At 39.2% G+C, this 24,626-nt stretch overlaps 1 protein-coding gene across 3 annotated transcripts in view; it reads right to left on the bottom strand.

Moving 5' to 3' along the window:
- FRMD6 (FERM domain containing 6) overlaps positions 1-24,626 on the bottom strand; it is a 75,878-nt gene that overhangs the window by 4,196 nt on the left and 47,056 nt on the right. For 2 of the 3 annotated variants that reach the window (XR_003001774.1, XM_024734724.1), the window contains exons 4-13: positions 22,127-22,230; positions 21,074-21,150; positions 18,677-18,863; positions 15,360-15,515; positions 12,077-12,142; positions 11,116-11,184; positions 8,451-8,625; positions 3,592-3,927; positions 2,814-2,945; positions 892-983 (exon numbers count right to left, since the gene is read on the bottom strand). Coding sequence is in view for 2 of the 3 variants with exons in the window: in XM_024734724.1 (XP_024590492.1) it covers positions 892-983; positions 2,814-2,945; positions 3,592-3,927; positions 8,451-8,625; positions 11,116-11,184; positions 12,077-12,142; positions 15,360-15,515; positions 18,677-18,863; positions 21,074-21,150; positions 22,127-22,230 (1,394 nt within the window). In the remaining variant the exon portion in view is untranslated. The remainder of the gene's footprint in view (positions 1-891; positions 984-2,813; positions 2,946-3,591; positions 3,928-8,450; positions 8,626-11,115; positions 11,185-12,076; positions 12,143-15,359; positions 15,516-18,676; positions 18,864-21,073; positions 21,151-22,126; positions 22,231-24,626) is intronic. The other variant, XM_024734725.1, reaches the window with a different exon arrangement.

Below are 24,626 nucleotides of genomic sequence, written 5' to 3'. Positions count from 1 at the left end.
AGCTGATCCTTCGCTGTGCCCCACAAACCTTCATGTACAGTAAGAGCTAACGCTGACTGGCAGGGCTGGGGTGCAAACCCAGTCAGTTTGACCCTGGAGCTTGTAGTCCTAATCATCACGCTACATGTGCTGCAATAAATATCACTCACTGGAGTTTCCAGAAGAATATTTAATAAAATGTCACGTTCACATTATGGTTACTTAAATGGAAAAGAAAAAAAGGACAAATGAGAAAAAAGGGAAGAAAGAGAGAAAAATATAGGAGGCAAAGATTGCCAGAACGCAAGAGAAAGAAAGAAAAGAGGAACACACGTAGAAGGAAAAAAACGAAAGAGACAGAGCACCCAAGTGCTTCCCTGGAGACAGAGGTGAGTATCAGCAGTAGATAATATCTAAATGCTGCAATGGTGTATTTTAATTTATCTATATCTTCTGATAGTTTAATAGTCTAACCAGTGATCATGGGTTATCAAATGCTCTAGCTTAGCATAGTTTGAAAATTCAATCTGAATGGAATAATTAGAGTGTGGAAACATTTCTACCGCAACACACCTGACGAGAAAATTACTCTCCCAGTTGTTGAGATCAACACACACACACACATACACACACCAGAATTAACCTGAAGCCTGAAGACTAGAGGCTTCCCACCCACATAAAGTATGAAACAAAGTACATAGTTCATCCAAATAAAAACCCAACTCAAAGATAAACAGAACTAGAAAATAAATGGACATAAATTCAGACTAAAACTAGAATGTATGTATCTACTAGGAATCATTTCATTAAGGTTTTAAATTTCTGCTCATTTATGTAATTATAAATGTAAGTTCCTATTTAAAATTTTCTATACCTTCAGCTGCTGATTTAAAATTTCAATCCCTTGCATACCTGTGGGAGAGAATCAGTACTCTGGCCTCGAAGTTTGACCACCGTCTCTGAAGAGCTGGAGGTGGAAGAACCAATTTCTTTCACAATCAACCCTAAAGTGAAACGCAGAGGAAAACGAGTGAAGACTTCAAATTATTCTCATCCCTCTTGCCACTCATCTGACATATACTGCTACCAAGAAGGAAAGGGCAACTATTAACCACTGCCCACACATCTCACTGTAGCCCTTTGGCGGCAGATGACCAGGGGGGATCACATTCTCTCCTTGTGCTGCCGTGAACAGGAGGAGTGAGATACATGTGGGGTTAGAGCACAGGACGGAGGTTAGAAACTGCATTTCCTAAAATAAACTTTTAATTAAGCTATTTATGATGCAGTTAGGAATGAACACAAAGGCTGAAGGTACAAAGCAATCTCTTTACTGTATCTCCTAAAGCTCCCCCCACTCTCCACACAACACTGACTTTGAATTTAACCTGGACACAGCCTCTAGGTCTGGCTCTACTTAGACAAGCAGTGGGTAAGTGCAGGGCTCGGGCCTCCTCTGGAGTCACACAGATCTGGGTGGGAACTGGGTTCAGGTAAGTTAAGGAGCTGTGTGTCCTGGCCAGTGTCTGTGTGTCCTTGTGTCTGTCTGCACCTCTTATAAATGGCGCTGAGCCTAGCACCCATCCGACTAAAGAGCAAACGCCCACAAAGGGCTAGGTCCAGGACCAGCATATGGAACACACGGTGTTCCGGAGGCTCCTCTTGGCCAGCGGGAACACCATGGCACAGGCCTCCTGCAGCAGATGCCACCGGTGAGACACCAAAATGGGAGGCCACGGTGAGAAGTCAGTTCTGGGGCTCTGAGGTCAATGGAGCTCCTCGTCACCCCAGCGCTCGGGGAACCTGATAATTCAGAAACAGAAATCCAGGGGCTGACACTTCCCTAAGTGACTGTGGCATGGGAAAAAAGCATCCAGGAAAAGTGTTTCAGAAGGTAAAACTGTCAATGTGAACTGGAGATGTAAGTGAAGACCACTCATATTTTTCTTGCAAACAGATGGAGCAAGTGAATAGGTCAGGCCCCAGAGCCCTAAGGCTAAATGGCTTAAGTACATTTCTACCTGATAAAAAAAGAACCTTGAGTAAATAATGTGATTTTTATTCAGCCACTGCTAGTAACCTACAGAAATGACTTTTTGTATTCTATCTCTTTAGAAGGGTCTCGTAATAATTCAGTGTCTAGAATGTATTGTTTGATGATTAGTTCAATTAAAAAATGATATATGTACATTCTTGGTTTACATGTAGACAGTTTAAATTATTCTCAGATGACACTCATGTTTTGGGGGTTGGTACAAAGTGCTTGAGTAGAAGATCTTTCTCTAGAAAGCTCCTTATCTTCTAAAAAGCCTTAAACTTTTGAGTCAATCTTCATAGGAAGAAGATGTGGACTAGTGCACTGGTTGGCACTGGGTATGGTTCCTTTTGAATTTCCTTGTAAATGTGCCCTTTTCTGCCTATAAATAATTTGCTCCAAAACCCAGAACCAGCACTAGAAAACTCAGTATCAAGCCTGGTGCTCAGAACACTGAACAGACTCCTGCCAAACCTCCACAAGAATGAAGGACAGAGCAGTACACTACGTCACTACTCAATCTTAGCTCCATGTTTTTAAAACAATGGGCTCAAATTGTAGAGATTCTGGCAAACTAGGATGATGCAAAGAATAAAATAAAAACATCCATAACCCCATCATCCAGAGAAAAGGCTATTAATATTTTATGTATATTTTGTCATATACATGTAAACATTTTTATAATTTGAGATCATACTATCTAAACAATTTGTACTGTTTTTCTTACCTAGGTTTCTTACATTATTAAGTATCCTCTGAACCCACTAGCTAAGGAGAGGACCTTCCCGAGGGAGCTCACCAGAGTGTCCATTCAGCTTCCGAGACAGGAGCATGTCCTCTGTGATGTAGATGCACATGTCTGGGCTGACTTCCAGGGACTCTTCATTCATCCTCTCCAGGTCCCTGGGGTCGTCAACCAACATCTCTATTTCTGACAAAGAAAGAAAAGATATTTAGTGACATAAAGGGAAATGGCCACTGTAATTCATAGCCACACCTTGAGGGAGGTTATTTAATTATTCATATTTTAAAATAAATCTGCTAATGAGACTCCACAACAGGAAACTCTAGCGACAACTCTCAACTAGATGCTGCTTCTCTTCTTCACAGGACTGCTGTGTTATCTACAAGTCTGCTAATGCCATGATTTGACTGTCAACAAGGACAGAATGAGTAGTGCGTGAAGCTCCCCATCACCCATAGCTGCCTTCTCTCAGAGCATTCAGCGACTTGATTTGATATCCACGTGAATTCTATAGTAAGCACACGTATGTTCTGCAGTTTCCCTTAATGGAATCAGTGTATCTTTTCCCCAAACCTGAATGCTACAGCAATTATTTGAAACAGAAAAATAAAAAAGATGCACACAAGTACTAAATTTGGCTGATACATGCTATAGGTCTGATCGTATCTTAAGCCTTAACACAGGTTTAAGCAGCCAAATGCTGTTTCTTTCTTCTCTATTACTACATCAATTCTAAAGAAACAATAATGCGAAAAAACTGGAAGAGAAAAAGCAGAGCATCCCAGACGACAGGTCAGCACTGTTAGCTCCGAGGGCCTGGGGGGCAGGTTACCATCGTCCTGCAAATCCTCCTCCAGCCGGTCCTTGCCGCCACTCTCTACCCCGGAGGTGTGGGAGCTGCCGTGGCTGGTCATGGAGCTGCAGGTTTTCAGCTTGCGGTGGATGGCGCTGCCGGGGTAGGCATCTTCGGGGCCCGCGTCCCGGGCCTTGGTGTCGGCCTCGATGCCCGAGGTGTGAGAGCTGCTGTGGCTGGCGGTGGAGTGACGGGACAGGCGCTTATGCTTCATGCTGCCCGCGCTGCTCCCGCTGGCCCGGGACCGCTTCTCCAGCTGGTCCATGTCGAGGTCCAGGTTGTCGCTGATGTAAGATTCCCGGTACTGCTTCTTCTCTGTGTGGTGAGGAAGACACCTCGTCATTATATTCAACCAAGGCAGAAGGAACAGCTGATTAGCGGGGGTCAAGCCAAGAACAAGTACAATTTCACATTCAGAAGTGAGTGAGTGGAAAGTGCTCATAATTCTGATAGGAGCTCAATTTAAGAAGACTGCAAAATGAACAAAAACCAGTACCATAGATATGAGGCGAGTATTTAACTACTCAAAGAGTTTTAAAGCTTCAAACACACCATAGAAGAATGCTACTCAAAGTGTAAGATGGCAGATCACTTCTTGTCTGCAAACTGTTATTGGTCCACAGTGGAATAAGTTCAGGAATTGAGAATAAACATTTAGAAACTTTTAGAGTGATCTGACATTGCCAGGACATCCACGAATGTGATTTTGAACTTTGCAAAAGTATCGGTCCACAGTGGATTAGAAGTTTTTAAAAATCTGGTCCTTCCCCACAGATAATTTCAAAAGGACTGCTACAGAAACAGTTCGATAAATCTACTTATGCTAATTGCCTTTCATTTGATTTGTTCATTTGTTCAATTTGGGCCATTGTTAGCTTAGCTCTAGCTGTTGAAGACAATTTAAAATAAAATTATTCTTCTGAGAATTCCTTTCAAAAAATTCTAGAATTTAGATTTTCATGGATGAAGATTGCTTTTCTCCATTGAGGCTGAATCAGTGAGGTTTTACCATCTATTAAGAACACATAGTAATCACTACTGGTTTGATAATTTATACTCATGTAGCCTCTGACTGATAAAACTGTTCTTTGATTTAACATGTCAGTACACCTCTTTAATGTAGCAAAGACATAATATTGGAAAGTCCCTTTTATCGAATGCTAAACTAACCATTACATAAAGGCACAAAGTTACAACTGAGCTACAGGTGTACAACTGATACAAACATACTATTTTTGTGCTTCAAGTCAGAAATTTAAAACAAAGAAATAGTTAAACTGCCTTGTATCTTTAATACTGATGAGATATAACACATTAGAACAATGTTAAAAATGGAGAGTGTATTTGGGGAATGTTAAATTGATATTATTTCAGAAACTGCTGACTACTAGACTAATTGGGTTCTCAAGGGCCTGTTAATGGATTTAATTGTATTGTGTCTTGGTTAAGTAAAAATACTTGCACTCTTGATGTTTGAATCCAGCTCTGAAGTATAATCACCACAGGCTTCCCCAGAGAGGGAATGAACATCAGCAGGAAGAGAAAATATGCATTCCAGGATGCAAAATGGAAAAAATGCTTGGAGAAGGCTGTGTGTACATTTCTGGGCTTCGGCCCTTTCATGTCAATTCTAAGGAATCGAGCTGAAACACACAAAGGTGAGTGTGTGTAGCCACACAGAGGCAGACTGGAACCAGACATCAGAGCCTAACACACACATCACTGCAACAAAAGTACATCCATCTACAGCCCATTTTTTAGGGTTAGACTGGGTTCTAATGATTCCTATTTTCTGAAGGCAACAGGAGTTAAGATGAAGATGAAGAACTAAAGGGGTTTGCAAAATTCTCATACTTTCTATTCACTGTAGTTTCAATACAATAGCCATGTTGCCCTTGGAAGGGTGGAAAGTGAAGAGAAAAAGTAAAAATAAAAAGTCCTATATGGTGTTCGAGTTCTAAGACAATTGAGAATTGTGGATCTAATAATTTAAAAGCTTTTCTGTCTCTTTACAAATAGCCCTTTTACTCCCAAATTTCTTGTAGATTTGGAATCAACTACAGTTATTCTATACTCACAGGCATAGTCACTAGAAGACAAGCACTTTGCCAACTTGTTTTCTAATAGGAGCCTCGCATGAATTACTTCCTGTCAATGTGTCAGCGCAGCCTTGGTGTTCCACGTGCTGGCTTCTATTCCTGTCATCGTGCTTTATCTCTTAGACCCTCTGCAAACATTTAAGAAGCTTCATACCAATCGGTTACAAAATGAGGGAAACACTGAAATAATTCTGAAATTTATTCTAAGAGATGCAAAATGCAACCTCTCACCCCCTAGTAATCACTGGTGTCAACAGGGCAAATCATCAATGTGTCAGTGTTCTATTTATTCCCTCTACTGTAAAAGCCCACAGACCACCAAGTTTTTCATATGTTATTTTGTAATATAATGCAGTCAATGTGCCCTCTTGACACAGACCTAAGAATAAGCCCTAGCTATTAAATAAAGTTGAGGTGAAAAAAAATTTTAAAGACAGAAAGCATTTTTTATCCATCTGTTCTAAATACCGTAAGATTCTTGTGATCATTTTTACTATAAAATGAGAAAATAGTGTTTCAGACAAGGTGGCTCTAGATGAAATTTAATTAAGAAAAATATAGATTCTTTTCATGCTGTGATTTTGGCTAATGTTAATAGCTTTTTTTGTTTAAAATGATGGAGTCCTTAAGTGTGGGTGAGATAAATGGATTCAGGCCAAGGTAAGTCCAAAGAAACTGTTTCAGGCTTTCTTCAGATCTGGAGGGATTTCTAAGCAGAGAAAACTAAAGATGTAAAGGAAAAAAAGCCATCCCCGCAAAATCTATCCATATGTATCCACGTAAAAGATCCAATCTGCATCTTTATCATTCCCTCACTGCCCCTACTCACATAAGCTCCCAAATGCACTTGGTGCTATGCTTGATAACAGACAAAGCCCTCCCCTCTTAACTTGACATTCTATGTATTTTGCTTTAGAATCTGTAGGCGACGTCCGTTAATTCTTTCAAGCTCTAAGGGGCTCCCGTTAAGGTCACCTAAACAAGAATTTACTAAAATGCTGTTGGCAGAGAGCTGCAGGAATAAGTGAATTTCACAAGGTGCCAAGTTGGCCATTTAGGAATGAAGCCATCTTGGCAAAATGACGGGCTCTGAACCTAAGTTACCTATTCTCACAAGGTTCCTTGGCGCTTCGGTCCTGTTTAAATTCCTAATCTTCATATCAGCGTCAGAGAGATATATGCATTTATTATACTGATGAGTCATCATGGGAAAGAACTGGCAGTCTAGCAGCAGAGGAAGCCAATACACTTGACAGTGAGACCAATTCTCTCCGAAGACAGACGCAGTTTGGTGGCAGACAGTGGAAAATGATTCACATTCCAACTGCTACTTAAATTACAATGGCTTCTCCAAACTGGGTCTCATTTAAATTGACAGACAGCTTTTGAGAGAAATCAATCAGATGCAAACCTCTATAAGGTTTTTGTTTGTTAAGAGAGAAAATGGTACAGATGAACCTGTCTGCAAGGCACAAATAGAGACACAGATGTAGAGAAACATATGGACCCCAAGGGGGGGAAAAGGGGGGTGGGATGAACTGGGAGATTAGGATTGACATATATACACTAATATGTATAAAACAGATAACTAATGAGAACCTGCTGTATAGCACAGGGAACTCTACTAAATGCTCTGTGGTGATCTAAACGGGAAGGAAATCCAAAAGAGGGGATATGTGTATACACATAGCTGATTCACTTCACTGTACAGCAGAAACTAACACAACATTGTTAAGCAACTATACCCCAATTAGGAAAAAAAAGAGGACAGGTACTTGTATCACTTCTTTAAGAAAAGTGAGGTCTGAGAGGTCGAAATCTGTTTCCGATATGGACCTAAGATATGAATCTGCACCCTAATATTCATGCAAATACCCCAAATAGAATCCAATCGAATTACCAAGAATTACTACAAAATGAGTTTGCAAAAAAGTCGAAGATATTAAAAAACCAAATATGCAAAGTAGCATTTTGGGGGATTAGAAGCTGGAGTGTGCCAAACAGGGTAACCACAGGAGATAAAGAGTTAACCATTAGGTTAATACTGTGAAGTTGAAGTCTGCTGCTAGAAGCCCCCATCCCTGTCTTCCTCTCTTCACCATGATGTGACCCCACTTTCAGGGCCTGGAACTCTGAAGCCCCAAAGGCACTGCTCTATTCTGTGTCTCAGCAAAGCTCCCACAGGACTGGCTGACAAGATCCTCAATTGTAAACTTCTCTCTCCTTTGTTTGTCTTTCTTGCTCAGCCAGACACGGGGCCTCCTAGCAGTCAACAAGAGGCTGGAGACATTCTGTGACCCACCTTTATTGTCACTCTAACCTAAGGAATAATCACACTGGAAGGAATTCCAGATAGCCTGTGGGTAACAGCCCCAAGGTGGATCAGTGTATAAACAAAGCTCTGAGATGCAGATAAAAGCTGATATGCACATAAACCCTGGCCTGCACCTTCATGTGGTGGCTTTCTGCAAGAATTCTCAAGCCAAGTGTGGGGAAACCTTACAGAGACTGTTCTCGAAGGTAGCTAAATGGCAGGGATAATCTTGGATATGCTGACTAGCACTGTGGGCCTTCCGGGACAGTGCTGAGATGAAACAGGAATGCTGCTGGGGATCTGGAGACGCCGGTCCCCAGGTCACACTCTTCAGAAGACTAAAGCCCCAGTTCTTGGCAGCTGTAGGGTACGGGGCCCTGGGTGGCAAAAGCACCATCTGCTTCCCGCCCAAGACCCTGCAGGACCTTCGTTTTCCTCCAGCTTCCGGATGTGGCGCAGGACAGGCTGCAGGTTCATGTAGAGGCGGTGGCTGTTACTCAGGAGCTGCAGAAGGTGTCTGGAGCGCATGGGGCACCCTGTGTAGTAGATGAGCTTCCTGGCTGAGGGCAAGCCATCTGGCAAAATCTCAAACTTCTTCCCCTGTGGGGGGAAGGCATGAATCAGATCAGGAAGAAAAGTATCCGATGTGCCAAGCTCCCCTTCATTTTCTAGTTAGTAAGGAAAACTACAGACTCAGAAATAAATGTATAAAGCTCCATCCAAAATTCCCGGAGGATAAATTACTGTTTTCCCTTTCAAAAACGTCACAGGACAGAGGATTACCAAAAATTCAGGGAAGTGCCTAGCCAGGGTCTTCTGGTTCCATCTTTGGTATCTCTGGCTGGCCAGGCCATTTACATAATGGAGAAGAGAAGGGCCCATCACAAAAGCATCCTTAAATGTAATCCCAACACCCTAACTCAGTAAACAAGACAACAAATTCTAGAAGGGTAATGCATTCAAATATCTGTTGAACACTTACAATGTACCAAACACTTTGCTAGGCCCTGAGAAAATAACAGCGCAGAGGACAAAGTCCCTACCCCTATGTCACTACATTCTGGTGGGAGAGATGGTAAATAACCACATAAAATAATTGCAGCGTATGATTAATTCTGGTAAGGAAATAAACAAGGAGCTATGATAGTGAACAATAAAGGATATCTATTTAGGGTTTAGAAAAAATGAAAAACTCTCTAGTTGGATAAAAGAGGGAGCTGGAAGCCGGAAGGACAGTTAGAGGGATGAGACAGGAAGGAGAAATAAGAGATGGAAGTAGCCTAAGTATCTTTCTGTCAGTAGAGGAATCTCATTCACTAGGTTTGGGATCATTCACATAAAGTTCTAAGTTGAGGGCAAGGGTTTGGCAAAGTTCCTTACAGTTATGGAATGTTACTAACTCCTTTAACTTTCCTGACAATGAATAGGGCAGCAGGACTACAGAAAGGAATATTCCAGGCACAGTGATTCTCAGCTGGAGAGGAGAGATGAAACAAAGAGGGAGGCATATTCTAACTACACACTTAAAGTCAGTGCAAAGCAATATGGGTTTGTGTAACTCAGACATGGATGGAATTTACCTCTCGACTTCCCATTTTAAAAGGAACCAACATTGGATGTCAATGCTAGAATGCTTATAACTTACACTTAATGAGCACTAAGCATGTATTAACTCACTTAATCCTCACAAGTCTATGGGGTGGGGTGCGGGGACAGTCAATTATCCCCATTTTGGAATGAAGAAACCAAGGCACAGAAGTGTTAAGTGATTTGCCCAGGGTCACACAACCAGGCAGGGCTGGGCTGGCTGCAAGAAGAATCATCTGGGAAGTTTGCCAAAGTAGATTCCTGGTCTCCACCCCAGACCAACTGAATCAAAAATCTCTTAGGTGAGGATGATGAGGCCCAGAAATCTAAAGAAGCTCCTCAGATACGAGTGATGCACAACTAGATTCAGGAACCACTGGGTGCAGGACCCTTAAGGAATTCAATTTCTATAAATGTATTTTATTACTTCTTAACTGGGGACATGAAGGGGGCAAGTGGGGTAATAATTTGCTCATTTACAAATAGCTCCACTCCTTTCCCAAAGAGCTTGAACGAGAAAGAGCCAGTGAGTAGGAGGCAGGTCAGGCCCCATTTAATGTATGAGTGAAGTGAAATCAGATTGGACTGTGCCCAATGTAAAGTCAGAAACAGGTCTTTTAACTCCCAGGGCAGTGTGGAGTCAGTGCCCAAATGCTATCTGGCAACAGAGCCCTTTATTTATATAGGCCATCTTCCTGATGGAAAGAAAGAAGCACATGTGTCCTAATCCTTATCTTCCTCCTTTCTTTGTGTATTTTTTCCAATAATTTCTGAACAAAGCGAAATTATGAATTTTAACGACCACTAGAAATACATATAATTAACTGTAATTCTTTGAACCCTCGCCCAAATGGATACAGCTGACAAAACAGTGAAACAGCTGGGAAAAATCAAGAATTTGCTCCAACAAAAGAAAGTGTATCATTCTCAATAATCTAAAAGTAAAAGTACTTTTCCCGTTAAGAATTGCAGTCCTTTCTTTATAATGATGAGTTTCAACAGACAGATATTAATAGAAACATCTTTTTATATCACTCTTTATTCTTTGCTCAAGAGAAGTTAACTTCCACAAGAAATGGCCAACCCCCATGCTAAGAGTAATTTACCCTCTGATTACAGCTTTCTGTTTTCTAATCCCTCTGCTGTACATTTTTTAAAACAATTCTGTTTGATGAATTCATCTTGAACTTTTCCCATCACATTTCTTCTGAAACTAGAATAACTTAGGGTAGAGTGGTGGGGACCAGATACACAAATTAAAATTAGTAATTTCTTTTGCTATAAGACTCTGTGTTTTAGGTTCACTACTGAAAAGTGGCAAGGATTATAATTATACCACATGCATAAGAATATAAGACAGCTAACTATTTTCATCTTCAGTTTTGAGAAAATATCAAGTTTTGTGCCTGAAACAATATTTTGTTTAAAAAAACAAAACAAAAAACAATACAAGTCCACAAAAACAAAAAACTGAGTATTTTAAGTCAGTTATTTTAAACTCACCACAAACACCAACTTTCCAACATTGGTCCAAGGGAAATCATAAAGTAATTGTTTCTCTTCATCTAAATTCTGTGGAAAGAATTATAAGAGTTACTTATAACTCTTACAAGTAATGCACAGAGAGTTACTGAGGAAACTGACAGATATTCTAAAATAGCTCTAACTTCTTTCCCAGAAAACTAAAATACAGTAATTAAAATCTGAAAGAGGTCCCCAACTCTCTTTGGAGATATGCAGACAGTAATTAAAAGAGGAGTGATACAATTCTGTCGCTTTTGGTTCCTGAGTGACTGTGTTAACCTGCCCTTTTAAGGCAATCTTTTCCCTTCTGGCCTATCCCTAAATTTAAATAAAAAGTCCAGAAGACTCAGGCATTCAAGAGATGAGATAAGGCACTCAGACTTTCATAACTGGATATTTTGCCTATATCGAAGATAAGGCATCCTTATATTCTCCCAGGTCTCACAGAGGGAGGCATCTCTCTCCCTTGTTTATGGCTGTAGCATAAAACCATCCCACTTGTAAAAGGATGATGGTAACTACTTACTCAAGGGACAGGTTTTATCAAAAAATTGTAACGGAAATTGAAATGTCTGGTCAGTCACTGTATTAAAAAGTCATTTTTCTTTCCACAGTTATAGATGCACCAGATGATAAAAAAGAATATTAAAAATTAATGACACACAAAGAAGAATGTCTGGATATTAATGATCTGTGAGTGATGAGCTGCGGCCAATCTTTGGTTTGTTGTTTTCTGTTCTAGAGGACTTATTAGTGTCAAGGACCAGACTGCTTCACTTGGACTATCCCACCTTATCTACATCTGTACTAGACAAATAGGAAGTAATGACCAATCAATGGCTGGAAATGGACCAGTGAACCTATCACAGGACCAGGCAGGCACACTGCCAGAGTAACACATAGTGGATGCCATTTGACACTTTACTTCTCGTTAACTAACCTGAAAAATCTGTATTCCCCGCATGGTCAATCCAAGGGTCAGAGAAGCTTCAATTTCCCTTTTATCCTATAGGAATAAAATTGTATGAAAAAGTATATTTTTCTTCTATAATGAACAATTCAGCACCAAAGAAAAGAACCAAAGATAAATTTCAGGATTAGAAAGTTTTTGACTTAAAATAACTTTGCTTGTCTTTCTGCATTCCTTGTTTTCTATAAGATTTAAGAAAATCATGGGTACATATTAAATCAGTAATAGTATTTTCTACTTTCTAAATCCCTGCGATTTCAAAGTTTTAGTGTTTTTACTATATTATATACACTTTCATATCTGACAAAATTCTAAATATTTGTGTTACTGAGAACTCCAGTAAGACTATTTTGCTGCTTTTACATCATTTTTTAAATCTTCTCTCTTATGCTTAATCTTTTTTCAGAAGTTAGAATCTTGAATATAAGGTCGTAGTTGTATTCTGAGATGTACTAGACTTTATGTGTTTAAAACTGGTTAAATCTCCCAACGCTGAAAACAAAGTCAGAGGCAAGCCTGAATAGTTAATGCTCTTTCATGAAGATAGCTAATAAAGTTATAAAAGCTTTACATTCAGTTAGTCTTGAAAGAAAATACTTATGTTTAAGAAGTTCAATTATCACTTGCCAATATGATATACATTCTACCAGCTAAACCATAAACTAAAAAAAAAAAAAAACTACTACAACAAGTATAAGGGAAAAAATTGTACAATTAAGAATGTATTCTGAACTTGGCCACATCTTCTAAGTGCTCATCTGTAACAAGTGGATATAAGGTATGAAGTTCAAAATAGAAAACAAAATTGCTAACTATAATATTTTCATTATGAGATTTCTCAATAAAAACAATAAATGAGTACATGCAGATCTTTATTACATTTACTGCCAGTTTTTGCATGATCATGGAAAGGAATATTTTTAGAAATGCATCCTTACCTGGCATAGTAAAGAGAAGCCACAGCCTATTTTCACTATTGGGGCTTTTTTTTCCCATTAATACTCTTTACATCAAGAAAGGCACACACAGTACAGGTTTAACAGGAGAAACCAATCCATCACTATGAGCTTAGGCCAATTTCCCTTTCAAGGCTGTTCTGATTGCTTCCTGAAATAAGATTGTGCTCATAAAAATGCTGGTAGTGCGTGTATGAGGTGCATATTACTGGGAAAGAGGCACAGAGGTTTTTGTTGTTGTTCTTGTTGTTTTAAGTTTCCTGTCTTCTGTCTCCATTTTATTAACAGGCCTTAAATGAAGCAGTTTTAATGGCAGCCACGTGATTTCTTTAAAGAATGAAAATTCTGCCTATAAGGAAAACATATGTACTTCCCCACCTCATTCAGTTCATTAGTATTAGTTATCTTGTTTTAAGCAGACCAGAATGATTTTCTATGACACATAAAAGTAGTGCACTTTAAGCAAATTGAAAAATTAATTTTTACATGAAAGATAAACTGGAGATATCTACTTCACTAAAGGATTCCTAATAGGAACGTAATAGGATTCTTTAAAATACCAAAGCTTCCCTACAAAATAAAAAGCAACCAATATTTACTGAGCATTCACTAATGTGCCAGGCACTCCATCTGGTTATTTCAGATTCACCATCTTGTTGAATCTTCCCAACCTGTGATATGTATAGGATCATTCCCACTTAACAGATGCCCAGGATTGTAGCAACAGTTGCCTAGGATCCCTGCAAGAGTGAATGCTGATGGAGGGTTTATAAAGCCACAGTCTTTCTGATATATCATTCATACTTCTAATACATTTAAAAATATAAATTTATTGTCAAAAAATGTCATTTATTTGCATTTTCTCAGATAAATTGAGGTGTCACAATGAACTCCCTTAAAAGAAAAAAAAAGAACTCAGTCTTCCAGGAATTTAGCTGAAGAGATCTTGTGGAACTCTATGCCTTTGAAAGATGACAGGGCATTAACAATGCATCTCTTTCGCATGAAAGAGAAAAAATAACATCCTTTGCTCTCTTTTTAAGTCTTTTGAACCAGCCAGGAAAATTACCCAGCAATATATCCAAACTACGGTCTAGTCTCCAATTGTCTAGTTATGTTAATCTTACCACAAAGGATGTAGGAGAGATAACAAACCTAATAATAACAATAATACTGGTAAAGGCAACACGTTTAATTTCATGCCTAACACGTGCTAGGTACTGTTTTAAACACTTTTCACCCACTAATTCCTTTAGTCTTCAATGAACCTCAGAGTTTACTGGCTTTGTTACCATCCCCATTTATCTACGGGGAAACTAAAGCACAGAGAGGCTAAGTAACATGCCTAAGGTTACACAGTAAGGGGTGAAGCTGGGATTTAATCCCAGAAAGGTAGGCCCAACAGACCACACTCTGAACCACTTCATCCTATTTGGTTGGAGAATAAATATACCTTTGAATACTTAAATGGGAATTCAAGGGTTCTTGCCATGGAAGTGATACTTGTGAAATAGGGAGAGGAGTGGGAAGGAGAAGCAGGAGAGAAGACAGAACGTATTGCCAGTGATTCCCCGCAGAGCCCGCCCCAGTTATTTGGGTCTGTGACTTCTGACCCAGGATGGAAAAATGAGGCTAGAGACACAAGAACACAAAACACAAGGACACAGGAAAAAGGCAGTATCAAACTCTAGAGTGACAGCACAGAGTCAGTGGTTTAAGCACACAGGCTCTTGTCAAGTAGACCTGGGTTGAATCCTGGCTCTTACTAGTTTTGTGATCTTTGCTGTGTATCCTGGTCTGTAAAATGAAGATTACAGTCCTATCTTATAGTTATGAGGATTTTTAAAAGAGGATAAATATAAAGTGGCCCCATAAACACAATACTCCATAAACATTAGCTATCGTGGTGATGTTCTTATTACTAATGGATACATGCAGGTACGGCTTCACTTCAAGGAGTATTAAAAATTACTGATCGAACAAGTTGCAAATGTTACTCCCCAAGGCAGAAATGCAGATTTGGGAAGGAGAAAAATAACTATTTCATAATCACTGAAAAGCCAGATGCACAATTTACAGCCACTTGTTATCTCAATATTAGGACCATTAAAAAGACTCCATTCTGCTCCCAGGACTGAGCAAAAGCATCACTGACTCCAAGACTGACCAATGATGACAAACAGCGGTTGAAATGAAATTCTTTTAAAAGCCCATTAAAAAAAATTAAAAAGACAACTTTAAATAAAAGTTTCTCCTGATCAAGGAGGTATGGCTGCAGACCTACTGCAATTTTGTACCTTATACAATCTGTAGTAGTGAACGGCAACATCATCCAGTCGGACGGCCTCTTTGATATATTTAAGATGAGCCTCAGAAGCTGTCAGTGCGAACTGATCTTTGTGCATGTTTGGAATGTGCTTCAGGATGTAGTCCTTCCCTCTCTTGGAAACAACCTGTTGGAATACAATGGGAGCGCAATGCAACATTTGTTGGAGGGATGCAAATACTACCCTCATCCCCCAAATGATGAAAGGATGAGAACCGAAAATAGGCCATGTAAATTGGCTGATTTCCATTAGAAAATTCCCACGCTTATTCTTTTTTCATCATCTGTTATGTGACCTGGCTGAATCAGCTAATACTAGAAGCTACAGAGTCAATTTAGCTGTAGTACTCCATATCTAAGAAGAAAAATCACAAGAAATGGGAAAAATATGTTCTCTTGGCTTTAAAATCACCAACAAAGAAAAACCATGCAAACTTGCACAATTTTGTCCACCTCACTGCTTATACTTGCAGAATTATTGGTACCATGAAATGCAGCCACTGTCAGCACATCTTCAGGGTCCGGATCCTACTTAACTCTTCTAAAATTACAGCCACAGAGTGGGAGGTTCTAAATGTTAATCCGAAGAAAGCAGGGGACTGTGAGGAATTCTCAGAAACATTTCTGGTTTTTGCATAAGAGGCTGATATGAACACTCTACTCAAATGCTTATGAGAAAACAGTTTCACTCAAATATTCATTACAATTCACTGCAACTTCAGTTGTCAACAGACAGTAGTCAAACCTTTTAGTTATCAAAAATATATAGTATCCAGAAGCTGCAGGTTCAAAGAAAGGTGTTGACAAAAGTCTTAGCTGATTTCACGAAGATTATAAAATATGGAAAGAATTATGCAAAGTGAACAAAAAGCATTTTAGTGCTTAAAATGACCAGGATTTGAAAATTAGAGAATTTTTAGTTTTATTATTGTTTTTATAGTTACTGATGTTTTGTTTCTTCCTATGAATATTTTAAGGAGAATTAAACATGATGAGTTATTATTGGCCAATAATCAAGTTTTGCTGAGAACTCAAGTTACAGATTTTTCTTTCTAGGTTCCTTTTACATGGAGATGACCTAAATCAGTACTTGTCAACCTTTTTCAGGTCAAAGAACCCCTAGAAAATAATATCTGTAAGGGCAATGAAGTAGATGATTTTGGTGATCGCAAGGGTTGAGGAAGCTGGTATCTCAGCACCCTGGGTGCCATGGCACACTAATGGGAAGCTCTGCTTTAAAGACCAAGGGTCATTCAGTACCTGATGATAACTAAGGGAATGTAAATACAGGTCAATTTTGGCCCAACAGACATTGCTATGTAATAGCCTGACATCTTTTGTGGGTTTTCTTGAACAACTGAAGCACTGTCAGCCAGTGAACAAAAGCTTATATTGAGCACCGTGATGTGAAATGCTGAAGAAACAGAAAAGGTTAAGTTTATGCCTGTCCTGTAGAATTTGCTAAGAAATACTTAGATCACTGGGTGCAAGAGACAAACAGAGCATTTGAAAATAAAATACTTATGTTCAGGGTCTTATTGAGCCCAGAGGAGGGGCACTGGGCACCTAGACAGTCTGCCCAGGGAACCACACCTGAGCTGATGAGCAGGAGTAGCCAGGTGAAACACGGAGAGGGCCTCACCAGCTAAAGGAGCTGCAGACAGAAAGGCCCAATGTGTGAAACACCACAGGAATTGCTGGGTGTTGCTAGAACACAACACACAAGGTGCAGGACAACCAGAAAGGAAGCTGGAAAGGCTGGCAGGGACGCATGCTGGGAAGTTCCTAGGTCATGCTTGGGAGCCTGGGCTTCACTCCGAAGATGAAGGTTTAAATCAGAAGCAAAAACAACTCCTCTGCAAGCTGTGAGTAAAGCCTGAAGCAGGGACAACAGGGACAACCGCAGGAGTGCTGATGAGAGCTGAAGCCTGGGAAACATGAAGAACCACTACGGGGAGGACACGTGGTAATGTTTAGGAAGTTAAGAGCAACAAAAATACAAGCGAATCTTATTTCTTAAGCTGGGTGATGCGGAGTCAAGGGTTTATGTTAGAGGATGTTCTCGTTGACTGGATGGGGCAGGGAGAAAGAAGGGTGATAGGAAAGAGCCCCGAGTGACTCAAGTTCCTAGGTGATCGGGTGGATGGCAGTGCCACTGGCTGAGGTTAGGAACACAGGGGTAGGAACACAGAGAATTGAGGTGTGAAGAAGATGAATTTGATTTGGGACATTCTGAGTGTGAGGTGCCTATGGGTAAACAGCTGTCTTACAGACATAGGGGAGAGAAACAGATTCAGGAGGTGCCAGTACATAGGTGGTTGTAAAAAGCATTAATTTGGAGGAGATCTCCTGGAATGTGAGTGACTAAGTGTCAAATGCAGCAGAGAAATTCAGGAAAAGAAGTGAAAAGTGTCCACCGGATTTGGCAATTTAAAGGTCACTGCTGGCTTTAAGGACAGCACCATGAGTGGAGGGGGTGGTGAGGAAAGAAGGCAGATGGATGTGGGCTGAGGATTACATGTCGAAGTAAAGAAGCTAAAAAATCAAATATACATCGTCACTTTTTCAAGAAGCTTTACTGAGAAGGGAAGGAGAGACTGGTAGGTCTTCTTTCCCTCCCTCCTTTCTTCCCTGAGGATGGGGAGGTGTGAAGCAAACAAAGTATGTCCTGACTTAAGAAGAGTTAGTTGGGGTAGAGGCTGAAGATACGGGAGAGAGAGATGTCTCGGCAGAGACCTAGAGGAAGAATGGGAAGCGATATCAACAGGGTGGGGATGGAGAAAGGACCTCTGAGACAGTCAGTGCTCAACTAACCTAAGTTTTCTTGCTGAAATAAGGGGGTTGCTCCTCTTTTGAGAGTGAAGGAGATGGTGGTCAGATCAAGCAGTTTACTTATATTTGTTTCCTCAACACAGGAGAAGCTGTGAATGATCTCATGTTTTAAAGAGTAATGTGTTTCTCCCTTCGAAGGGAAAAAATGCTGCTTGAACTAAGAGTACATAAGACGGTCAAGGCCATGTAAATGCCAAAAGAAGGCTGGCAAATACCAAGTTCCACCATCTTTAGGATGGATAGCAATCCTCTTCCTCATAACCCATAAGCAGATTGAGTCCATCGAGAGACTGTATGTGCCACGCTCTCAAGTATGGAATGTGTATCTGGGCGTCATGGAGGGTGTATTGGCCATCAAACATCTGGGTTCCCAGTTCTTGTAGCACCATGACTACCCACACAATGAACTAGAAATGTGCTAGAGAAAACTCTTTAGAATTTGAAGACAGTGCCTACCCAAGATGGGAAGTAAGCCTCGGGCTCAAAGTATTTTCCATAGTGCTTATTCCTTTTGAAGTTCCCAAGATCAGCCTGCAGAGCGAAGGCTGCCAGCAGGAAGTAGGCCTCCTCTCGGAGCACACACTGGGAATGAAGAACTTGTTTTCTCAGGTGCCAGTAATAATAGTATCTTGCTGCTCTGTCACTAGGAAAATAAAACAGAACTCACATTTTGATGGAACAATCTAAAGGCATGTAAACAACCCCAATCCTGCTATCCATCTGGTGACAAGAGCTCTTCTGTTCCTGCTCCCTCCTCCCCCCTCCCTCCTCACTCACTGAAAAGGGGGAGGTTGTAGCTAATACCGGACTGCTGCCTAACTGCTGCTTCACCAAGGTCGCAGGGTGTCAGGACCCCAAGTCAGACTACCCAGACTGCAAAAATACTACTTCCTATGGCCAATAGCATTTGATTCATTCAGAGAATGGAAAACAGATCTGAATCATTCCACTCCAATGTGGGATATACTACATTGAACAAGTATTAGAAGCCTAGGCATCTGTTGTCTGTATTAAAATAATTTTGCCACAATAATGCTGCACACATGACACAAATAAGGACAAATCTGAGGAGACAATCCTGGCTTGAATGTTATGTTGTCCTTTTTTGTTTTGATTTTCATCTGAGCACATTACAAATACACTAAGGTCCTTTTCAAAATATTTCTGTTTATATGCCCTACTAGAAAAGAATTTGCCTAACTATGAATAGTCTTTTTTTTCCTCTAAGAATGAATAAGCTGAAAACTCTCCTTAAATCTTTTTTTTTAAATTAAGTGGCTGTTACTTTATGGGTGTGATTTTATAGGCACATGTTGTAAGAATCATGATAGTCGTCACAAATGGAAATACAAATAGTGCACTCATTACAACCCACTGAGGTCAGAAGTAAATACAGTCCCCATTAAATACACTGAGTAAGAAGTGCTGATTGGGGAAAAATATGGTCAAGCTCCAAAAAATGTCACAGGCAAACAGGATGCCTCTGTGATCAAAGTAAAAATGCAAGAAAAAAATGTGTGTGTGTGTGTGTGTGTGTGTGTGTGTATTTAATGACTATTTGTCTCCCTATTACTTTAGGTTGAATGTTCACCTGAGATTAATAGCTCATTAGTTGATGATAATAAAAACATATGGGTTTACTTTAACCAAGACTGTGTTTAAAAATGAAAAGTTTAAAATTTAAAAATAAAGCATTTATGTAATTTTTTTTTCCCTTATGACTTTTCAGAGCACTTCTTTTTATAATGTTGAGTATACAATGATTGTTGGACTAGCTCATCACTGGGGAAAAGGGCAGAAGCATGGAGATCAATTAAACATTCATTAGTCCCAGGGGGCTAATTAGTGGCTAAATAATATATTTTCCTTCTTTCCAGCACATTCCATTCCAATTAAGTAAACTTAGAAAAAGTTTTATATAAACTGAGAATAACTAGAAAAGTTTCTCTGCTTTAAAAACATTCTTTACAGGCTAATATTTTTTACTTTTTAATTTGCATGTGGCAGTAACATAAATATTAAGAGCAAATCTCAGATACAACTCATTAGCCACATGTATCTTTGTCCCTTTTACGCGGGGTTTCTCAAAATTTAAAAATAAATAAGTAAAACACAGAGTTCACATTTCTAGTATTTTCTATCAGCCAACAAAATCACCTCTGAAAGTCTTCCAGCACTGAATCCTCCTATACAAATAATAAACTGAGCTTCTAAACTGGGGAATTCTGAGTCTGTATCATGAGTACAGTATTATTCATGCACCTGCCTCCAGAAAAAGAATCAATTACCTGCCCTTGCCAAACTGCATCTAAGATTCTCACAGGATACCTCCACTGGGCGTAATCTTAGCTTTAAAGCTACTGCCAAGAACAGAAGCAAGACCCCAAAAGTGAAAAGAAAACCAGGCTATATAAACACCCATGCATTTTTATAGGAACGAGTTCCTGCTGCTGTTCCACTCCTCACACCACCACCAGAAAAGAATATAATCCATTAACCAACTTTCCACTTTACACGAGTGCTAGTTCTTTCTTAAAGGAAATATTTTTGGTGACTGATTTGTTATTGAAAATGTGGAGTAGAGAAAATGTGAGCTGATGAGATTGTTAACATTTTCACTGATAGTCTAACATTATCACTCATTCATTCAACAAATGTTTATTGAGTGTCTACTGTACCTCTGTTTTAGGGACTGAAGATACATGCGTGCATAAAAAAAAATTTTTTTTAATCCCTGCTCTTTTATATTCTAGCAGGTGGAGACAAACAATAAACACAAGTACTTTATCTGATATGTTAGAGGATGAGTACTGTAGAAAAATAACGGTTCGGAATTTCTCCCTGTCCTCATACCTGATCAATCGGCCATTTTCCACATAGTACTGCACGCGGAAGTGGATGATCATAGGGGGTCCAAACTGGTCAATACCCTAAACAAAGACATGCGTAAAAATCAGGCTGTTTTTAGTTACTTCAAAAGTGGGTTTCAAAAACAACAAATACCATTATTTACAAGTAACTTTTTAAACACTGAAAGGTTTGATCTACTTCGAATGAGTAGGGGCTTGCAGCGAGTAGACAGTTGTCTCCGTTGCCCTAGATGGATACCAGGTTTATGTGAAAACGGGAAGTTTTATAACTATATCTGATACTCATTCACTGTAATGCCAATGACAACATACGGGAAGATAAAAATAAATGCCAGTGGAAATTTCTAGCTGAGATCCAGCTCCTCTCTCAGCTCTGTCCCCTGTGGTGACCATTTGCTCCTCATTACAATGTTCTGTTCGTCTGACATTCCACATACCAAATGCTAACATGCTGTTTGTTTATGTAGACCTTCACGTTCCTTACTTTGTAGTTGGCTTTGAAGTAGCCTTCCAGTTTACTCCAAGAATTCTTAAATACAAATTGGAGGATTGAGGATTAGACACTGGGGATTATTACTGATTTGCGAGGGGGAGATCTTGAAAACACTAGGTAAATTCCCAGTGAATGCTCCCCTATGCAAATGGAAGGCACTGGTTCAATAAAGTAACAAAACATCAAATGTAAGGATAGTAAAAATGGATTTTAAAATGACTAATAATTTCTAGACCATCAGTTTTGACAACTAACGTGGCCAAAGAACAGGAACAAATACTTATTCCATGCTTTTCATTTCAAAACATTATCCCAAGATTACTAAAAGGTTATTATCCAATATTATTTTAGCAGATATTCAAAATCTATTGCTATATGCTATAAGCTATTAATACTTCACTAATGTGATATTTTAGAACTTATAATTCATTTTGCTTTCCCAATATTTACTGTATAAAGTGTTAAGATATTTTTCTAATGTATAATAATTAAAATAAACCTTTTAAAAAATCAAAAGAATTTTGCTCATAAATGTAATCTCACCCAAGTGACTTCGTATTGTCGTACCTTGCTGGCCTCTTTCTTCCATTCTTTTGGACAATACTTATAAAGCTTTTGTGACAACTCCATATACACATGTTCATTATCTGCACATTAAAAAAAAAGGAGACAAGGTGATAAAGGATAGATTTTTTCAAAAGAAAAGAAATGGGTTTTTCAAAAAAGCCTCCAGATTTGTGAATGTACTCTGAATTCACATATTACCAAGAAAACACAACAGGATATTAAAAGATAAAAGGTTCTGTGGGATAGACATTAATGATAAGCTTTATGAATTATTTTACTTTTGCAATACAGAACACGTCTCGTTAAAAATATGTTAACATTTAGAAGAAATATTAGATTCCAACTCTTACTTTTACTTAGTTTCTGGGGTCGTTATAACTTACAGTTTAACTTCCAACACTGTGGGTGTTACTTGGTTTTAGAAAAACATGCTCTTGTTTGGCTCACAGAGGACTCATCTCATAAGTGCAAAGTAATGAAACAGGGCAGAAACACCGCCTTAATTGTTACGTAAGAAATTAGAAAACACTGATGAGAACCAACCCATTTCCAAGTGAGGAGCCTGACCCATGTGTTTTGTGAAGAATGGTCTTTAAGACCCATGTGCTTTGTGAAGAGAAGTCTTTTAGACTATTCCTTCTCTGTCTCCTCCACATAAAACAGCATGAAGAAATGATAAAGCATTACTCGCACTGCCTTTGGGATTGACCTTGTGGGAAGAGAAGAATCTTATGCAAAACAAGAATGAATGCCAAAATATTTCTTCAAGGGAATGATGTTCTTAAGATGAACAGAAAATAAGACTGCTAAAAAACCCATATAAAAATGATCTAAACATGTGAAAACAAGCTGGTAAAAAATGTAAAAATTTTCTGATTTCCCAAATGGACTCTTTTAAAGAGAGAGATATTTCATATGAAAAGCCTTCCTATCTTGTACAGTTTTCAATCTTTTTTAAAAAAGCTCCTTCTTTTTCCTCTAACCATCACTATGGGGGCATGCTCTTGGAAAGCCCTGGATACAAATGTACTCATTCTGGAAGAGAAGTGTGTCTCTTTGACTACTTCAAGGATAACACACTTGACCACGCTGTCACTCATGACTGAATGTTGGAGTTTGACTGGAAAAGCGTCATAAGAGAACAGGAAGGGTAAAGCTACTTTTTGTCTATGAATGGCATATTAAGTCAACCAGTTTGGACAAAACAGGTAAGGAAGAGGTCCCCAAACCAAGAGGACGCTACTAAAATCCACTTATCACGTCAACTAAAACTATCTCCCATCTGTCTTATGTTACCAATTAAACATGAAATGGACAAGATCAGACAACCTTACTGTTGAATCTGATTTGTGTTTGGCTTGAGTTCCTGTCTGAAGAAGCAACATAATGAATAGAACAGACTGTTCACCATAATGGCACATACATATTTTTTTAAACTATCACTGTGTCTCTACCATCTGACAGTTTGACCAGAGCTTTGTACTTCAGGAATTCTCAAGCACACATCAATCCTGAAAACAGGTGGAACAGTGATTTCCATTTGACCTGAGAGAAAGCTGAAATGGAGAGAAGGCAAGGGATACGTCTAAAGCCACATGGCTAGCTAGTGGTAGAACCAAAATCAGAACCAGGTCATCTGATTCCTGTTCCAATGTTTTTTTGCCATCCTGCAATCTCTCTTTTAAAAAGGACATCTGAAAAACTCTTATTCTGAAACCTAAGGAAGCTGTAAACTGGTTTTATGAGATTGACTTGTTCAACAACAAAGATCAACAGTCTGGCTGTAGCTGCAGTAAGAAGAATTAACTCTGAGTACAAAATAAAAGTAAGGTTACTTAGAATCTGTAGGGCATCTTATACCCCCAGACCCTTCCTTGAAAGAATGACTGAGGTGTATACTAATACAAGGATAGAGCTGAGCATCTGTGTTTTTATTGCTTTCACTACCGCAGGAAGAAACTGAAGAGCAAATGGCTGGTTCCTCACTTCCTGCTCCATGCTCTCTGGCCTCTCCAGAGCTGTCTTTTTAGACAACTGAAAACTGCTCACATTTTGGAGCTGAACTTGTTGATCAGTTGATCATGATATACTTTCCAACACAGCAGACCTAAGCACTTTATGGTACTAACCAGATTCTCAAGATATCATAAGCCTTTAAATTGAAACCAATTCCAGTAGTATAAAATAGTTCATATCCAAATATAAAATATAGATAAATTTCACAAAAAAAAGGTCTCCTTGGAAAACTGAGCAAAGATTTGAAAGGTTTTTGTCATCTAGAAGACTAACTTAGAGAAATCTTAAAATATGATTTGAAAGAAGAACGTTTTAAGGAATGGCTGCACTTAAACCCTGGGAACTTAACTCTAACTAAGGTGTTATTGGCAGAGAAAGCTTATATGGAGCCCTTTGCTTGAAAATCTTTTCCACATAAAGTATACAGAAGAAACTGATCCCATTTCTCTAAGTCATGTGT

The sequence above is a fragment of the Neophocaena asiaeorientalis genome, unplaced genomic scaffold (genome assembly GCF_003031525.2).
Source record: "Neophocaena asiaeorientalis asiaeorientalis breed wild unplaced genomic scaffold, Neophocaena_asiaeorientalis_V1.1 scaffold547, whole genome shotgun sequence".
NCBI lineage: Eukaryota > Metazoa > Chordata > Mammalia > Artiodactyla > Phocoenidae > Neophocaena > Neophocaena asiaeorientalis.
This window is presented reverse-complemented; position numbering and strand designations above follow the sequence as displayed.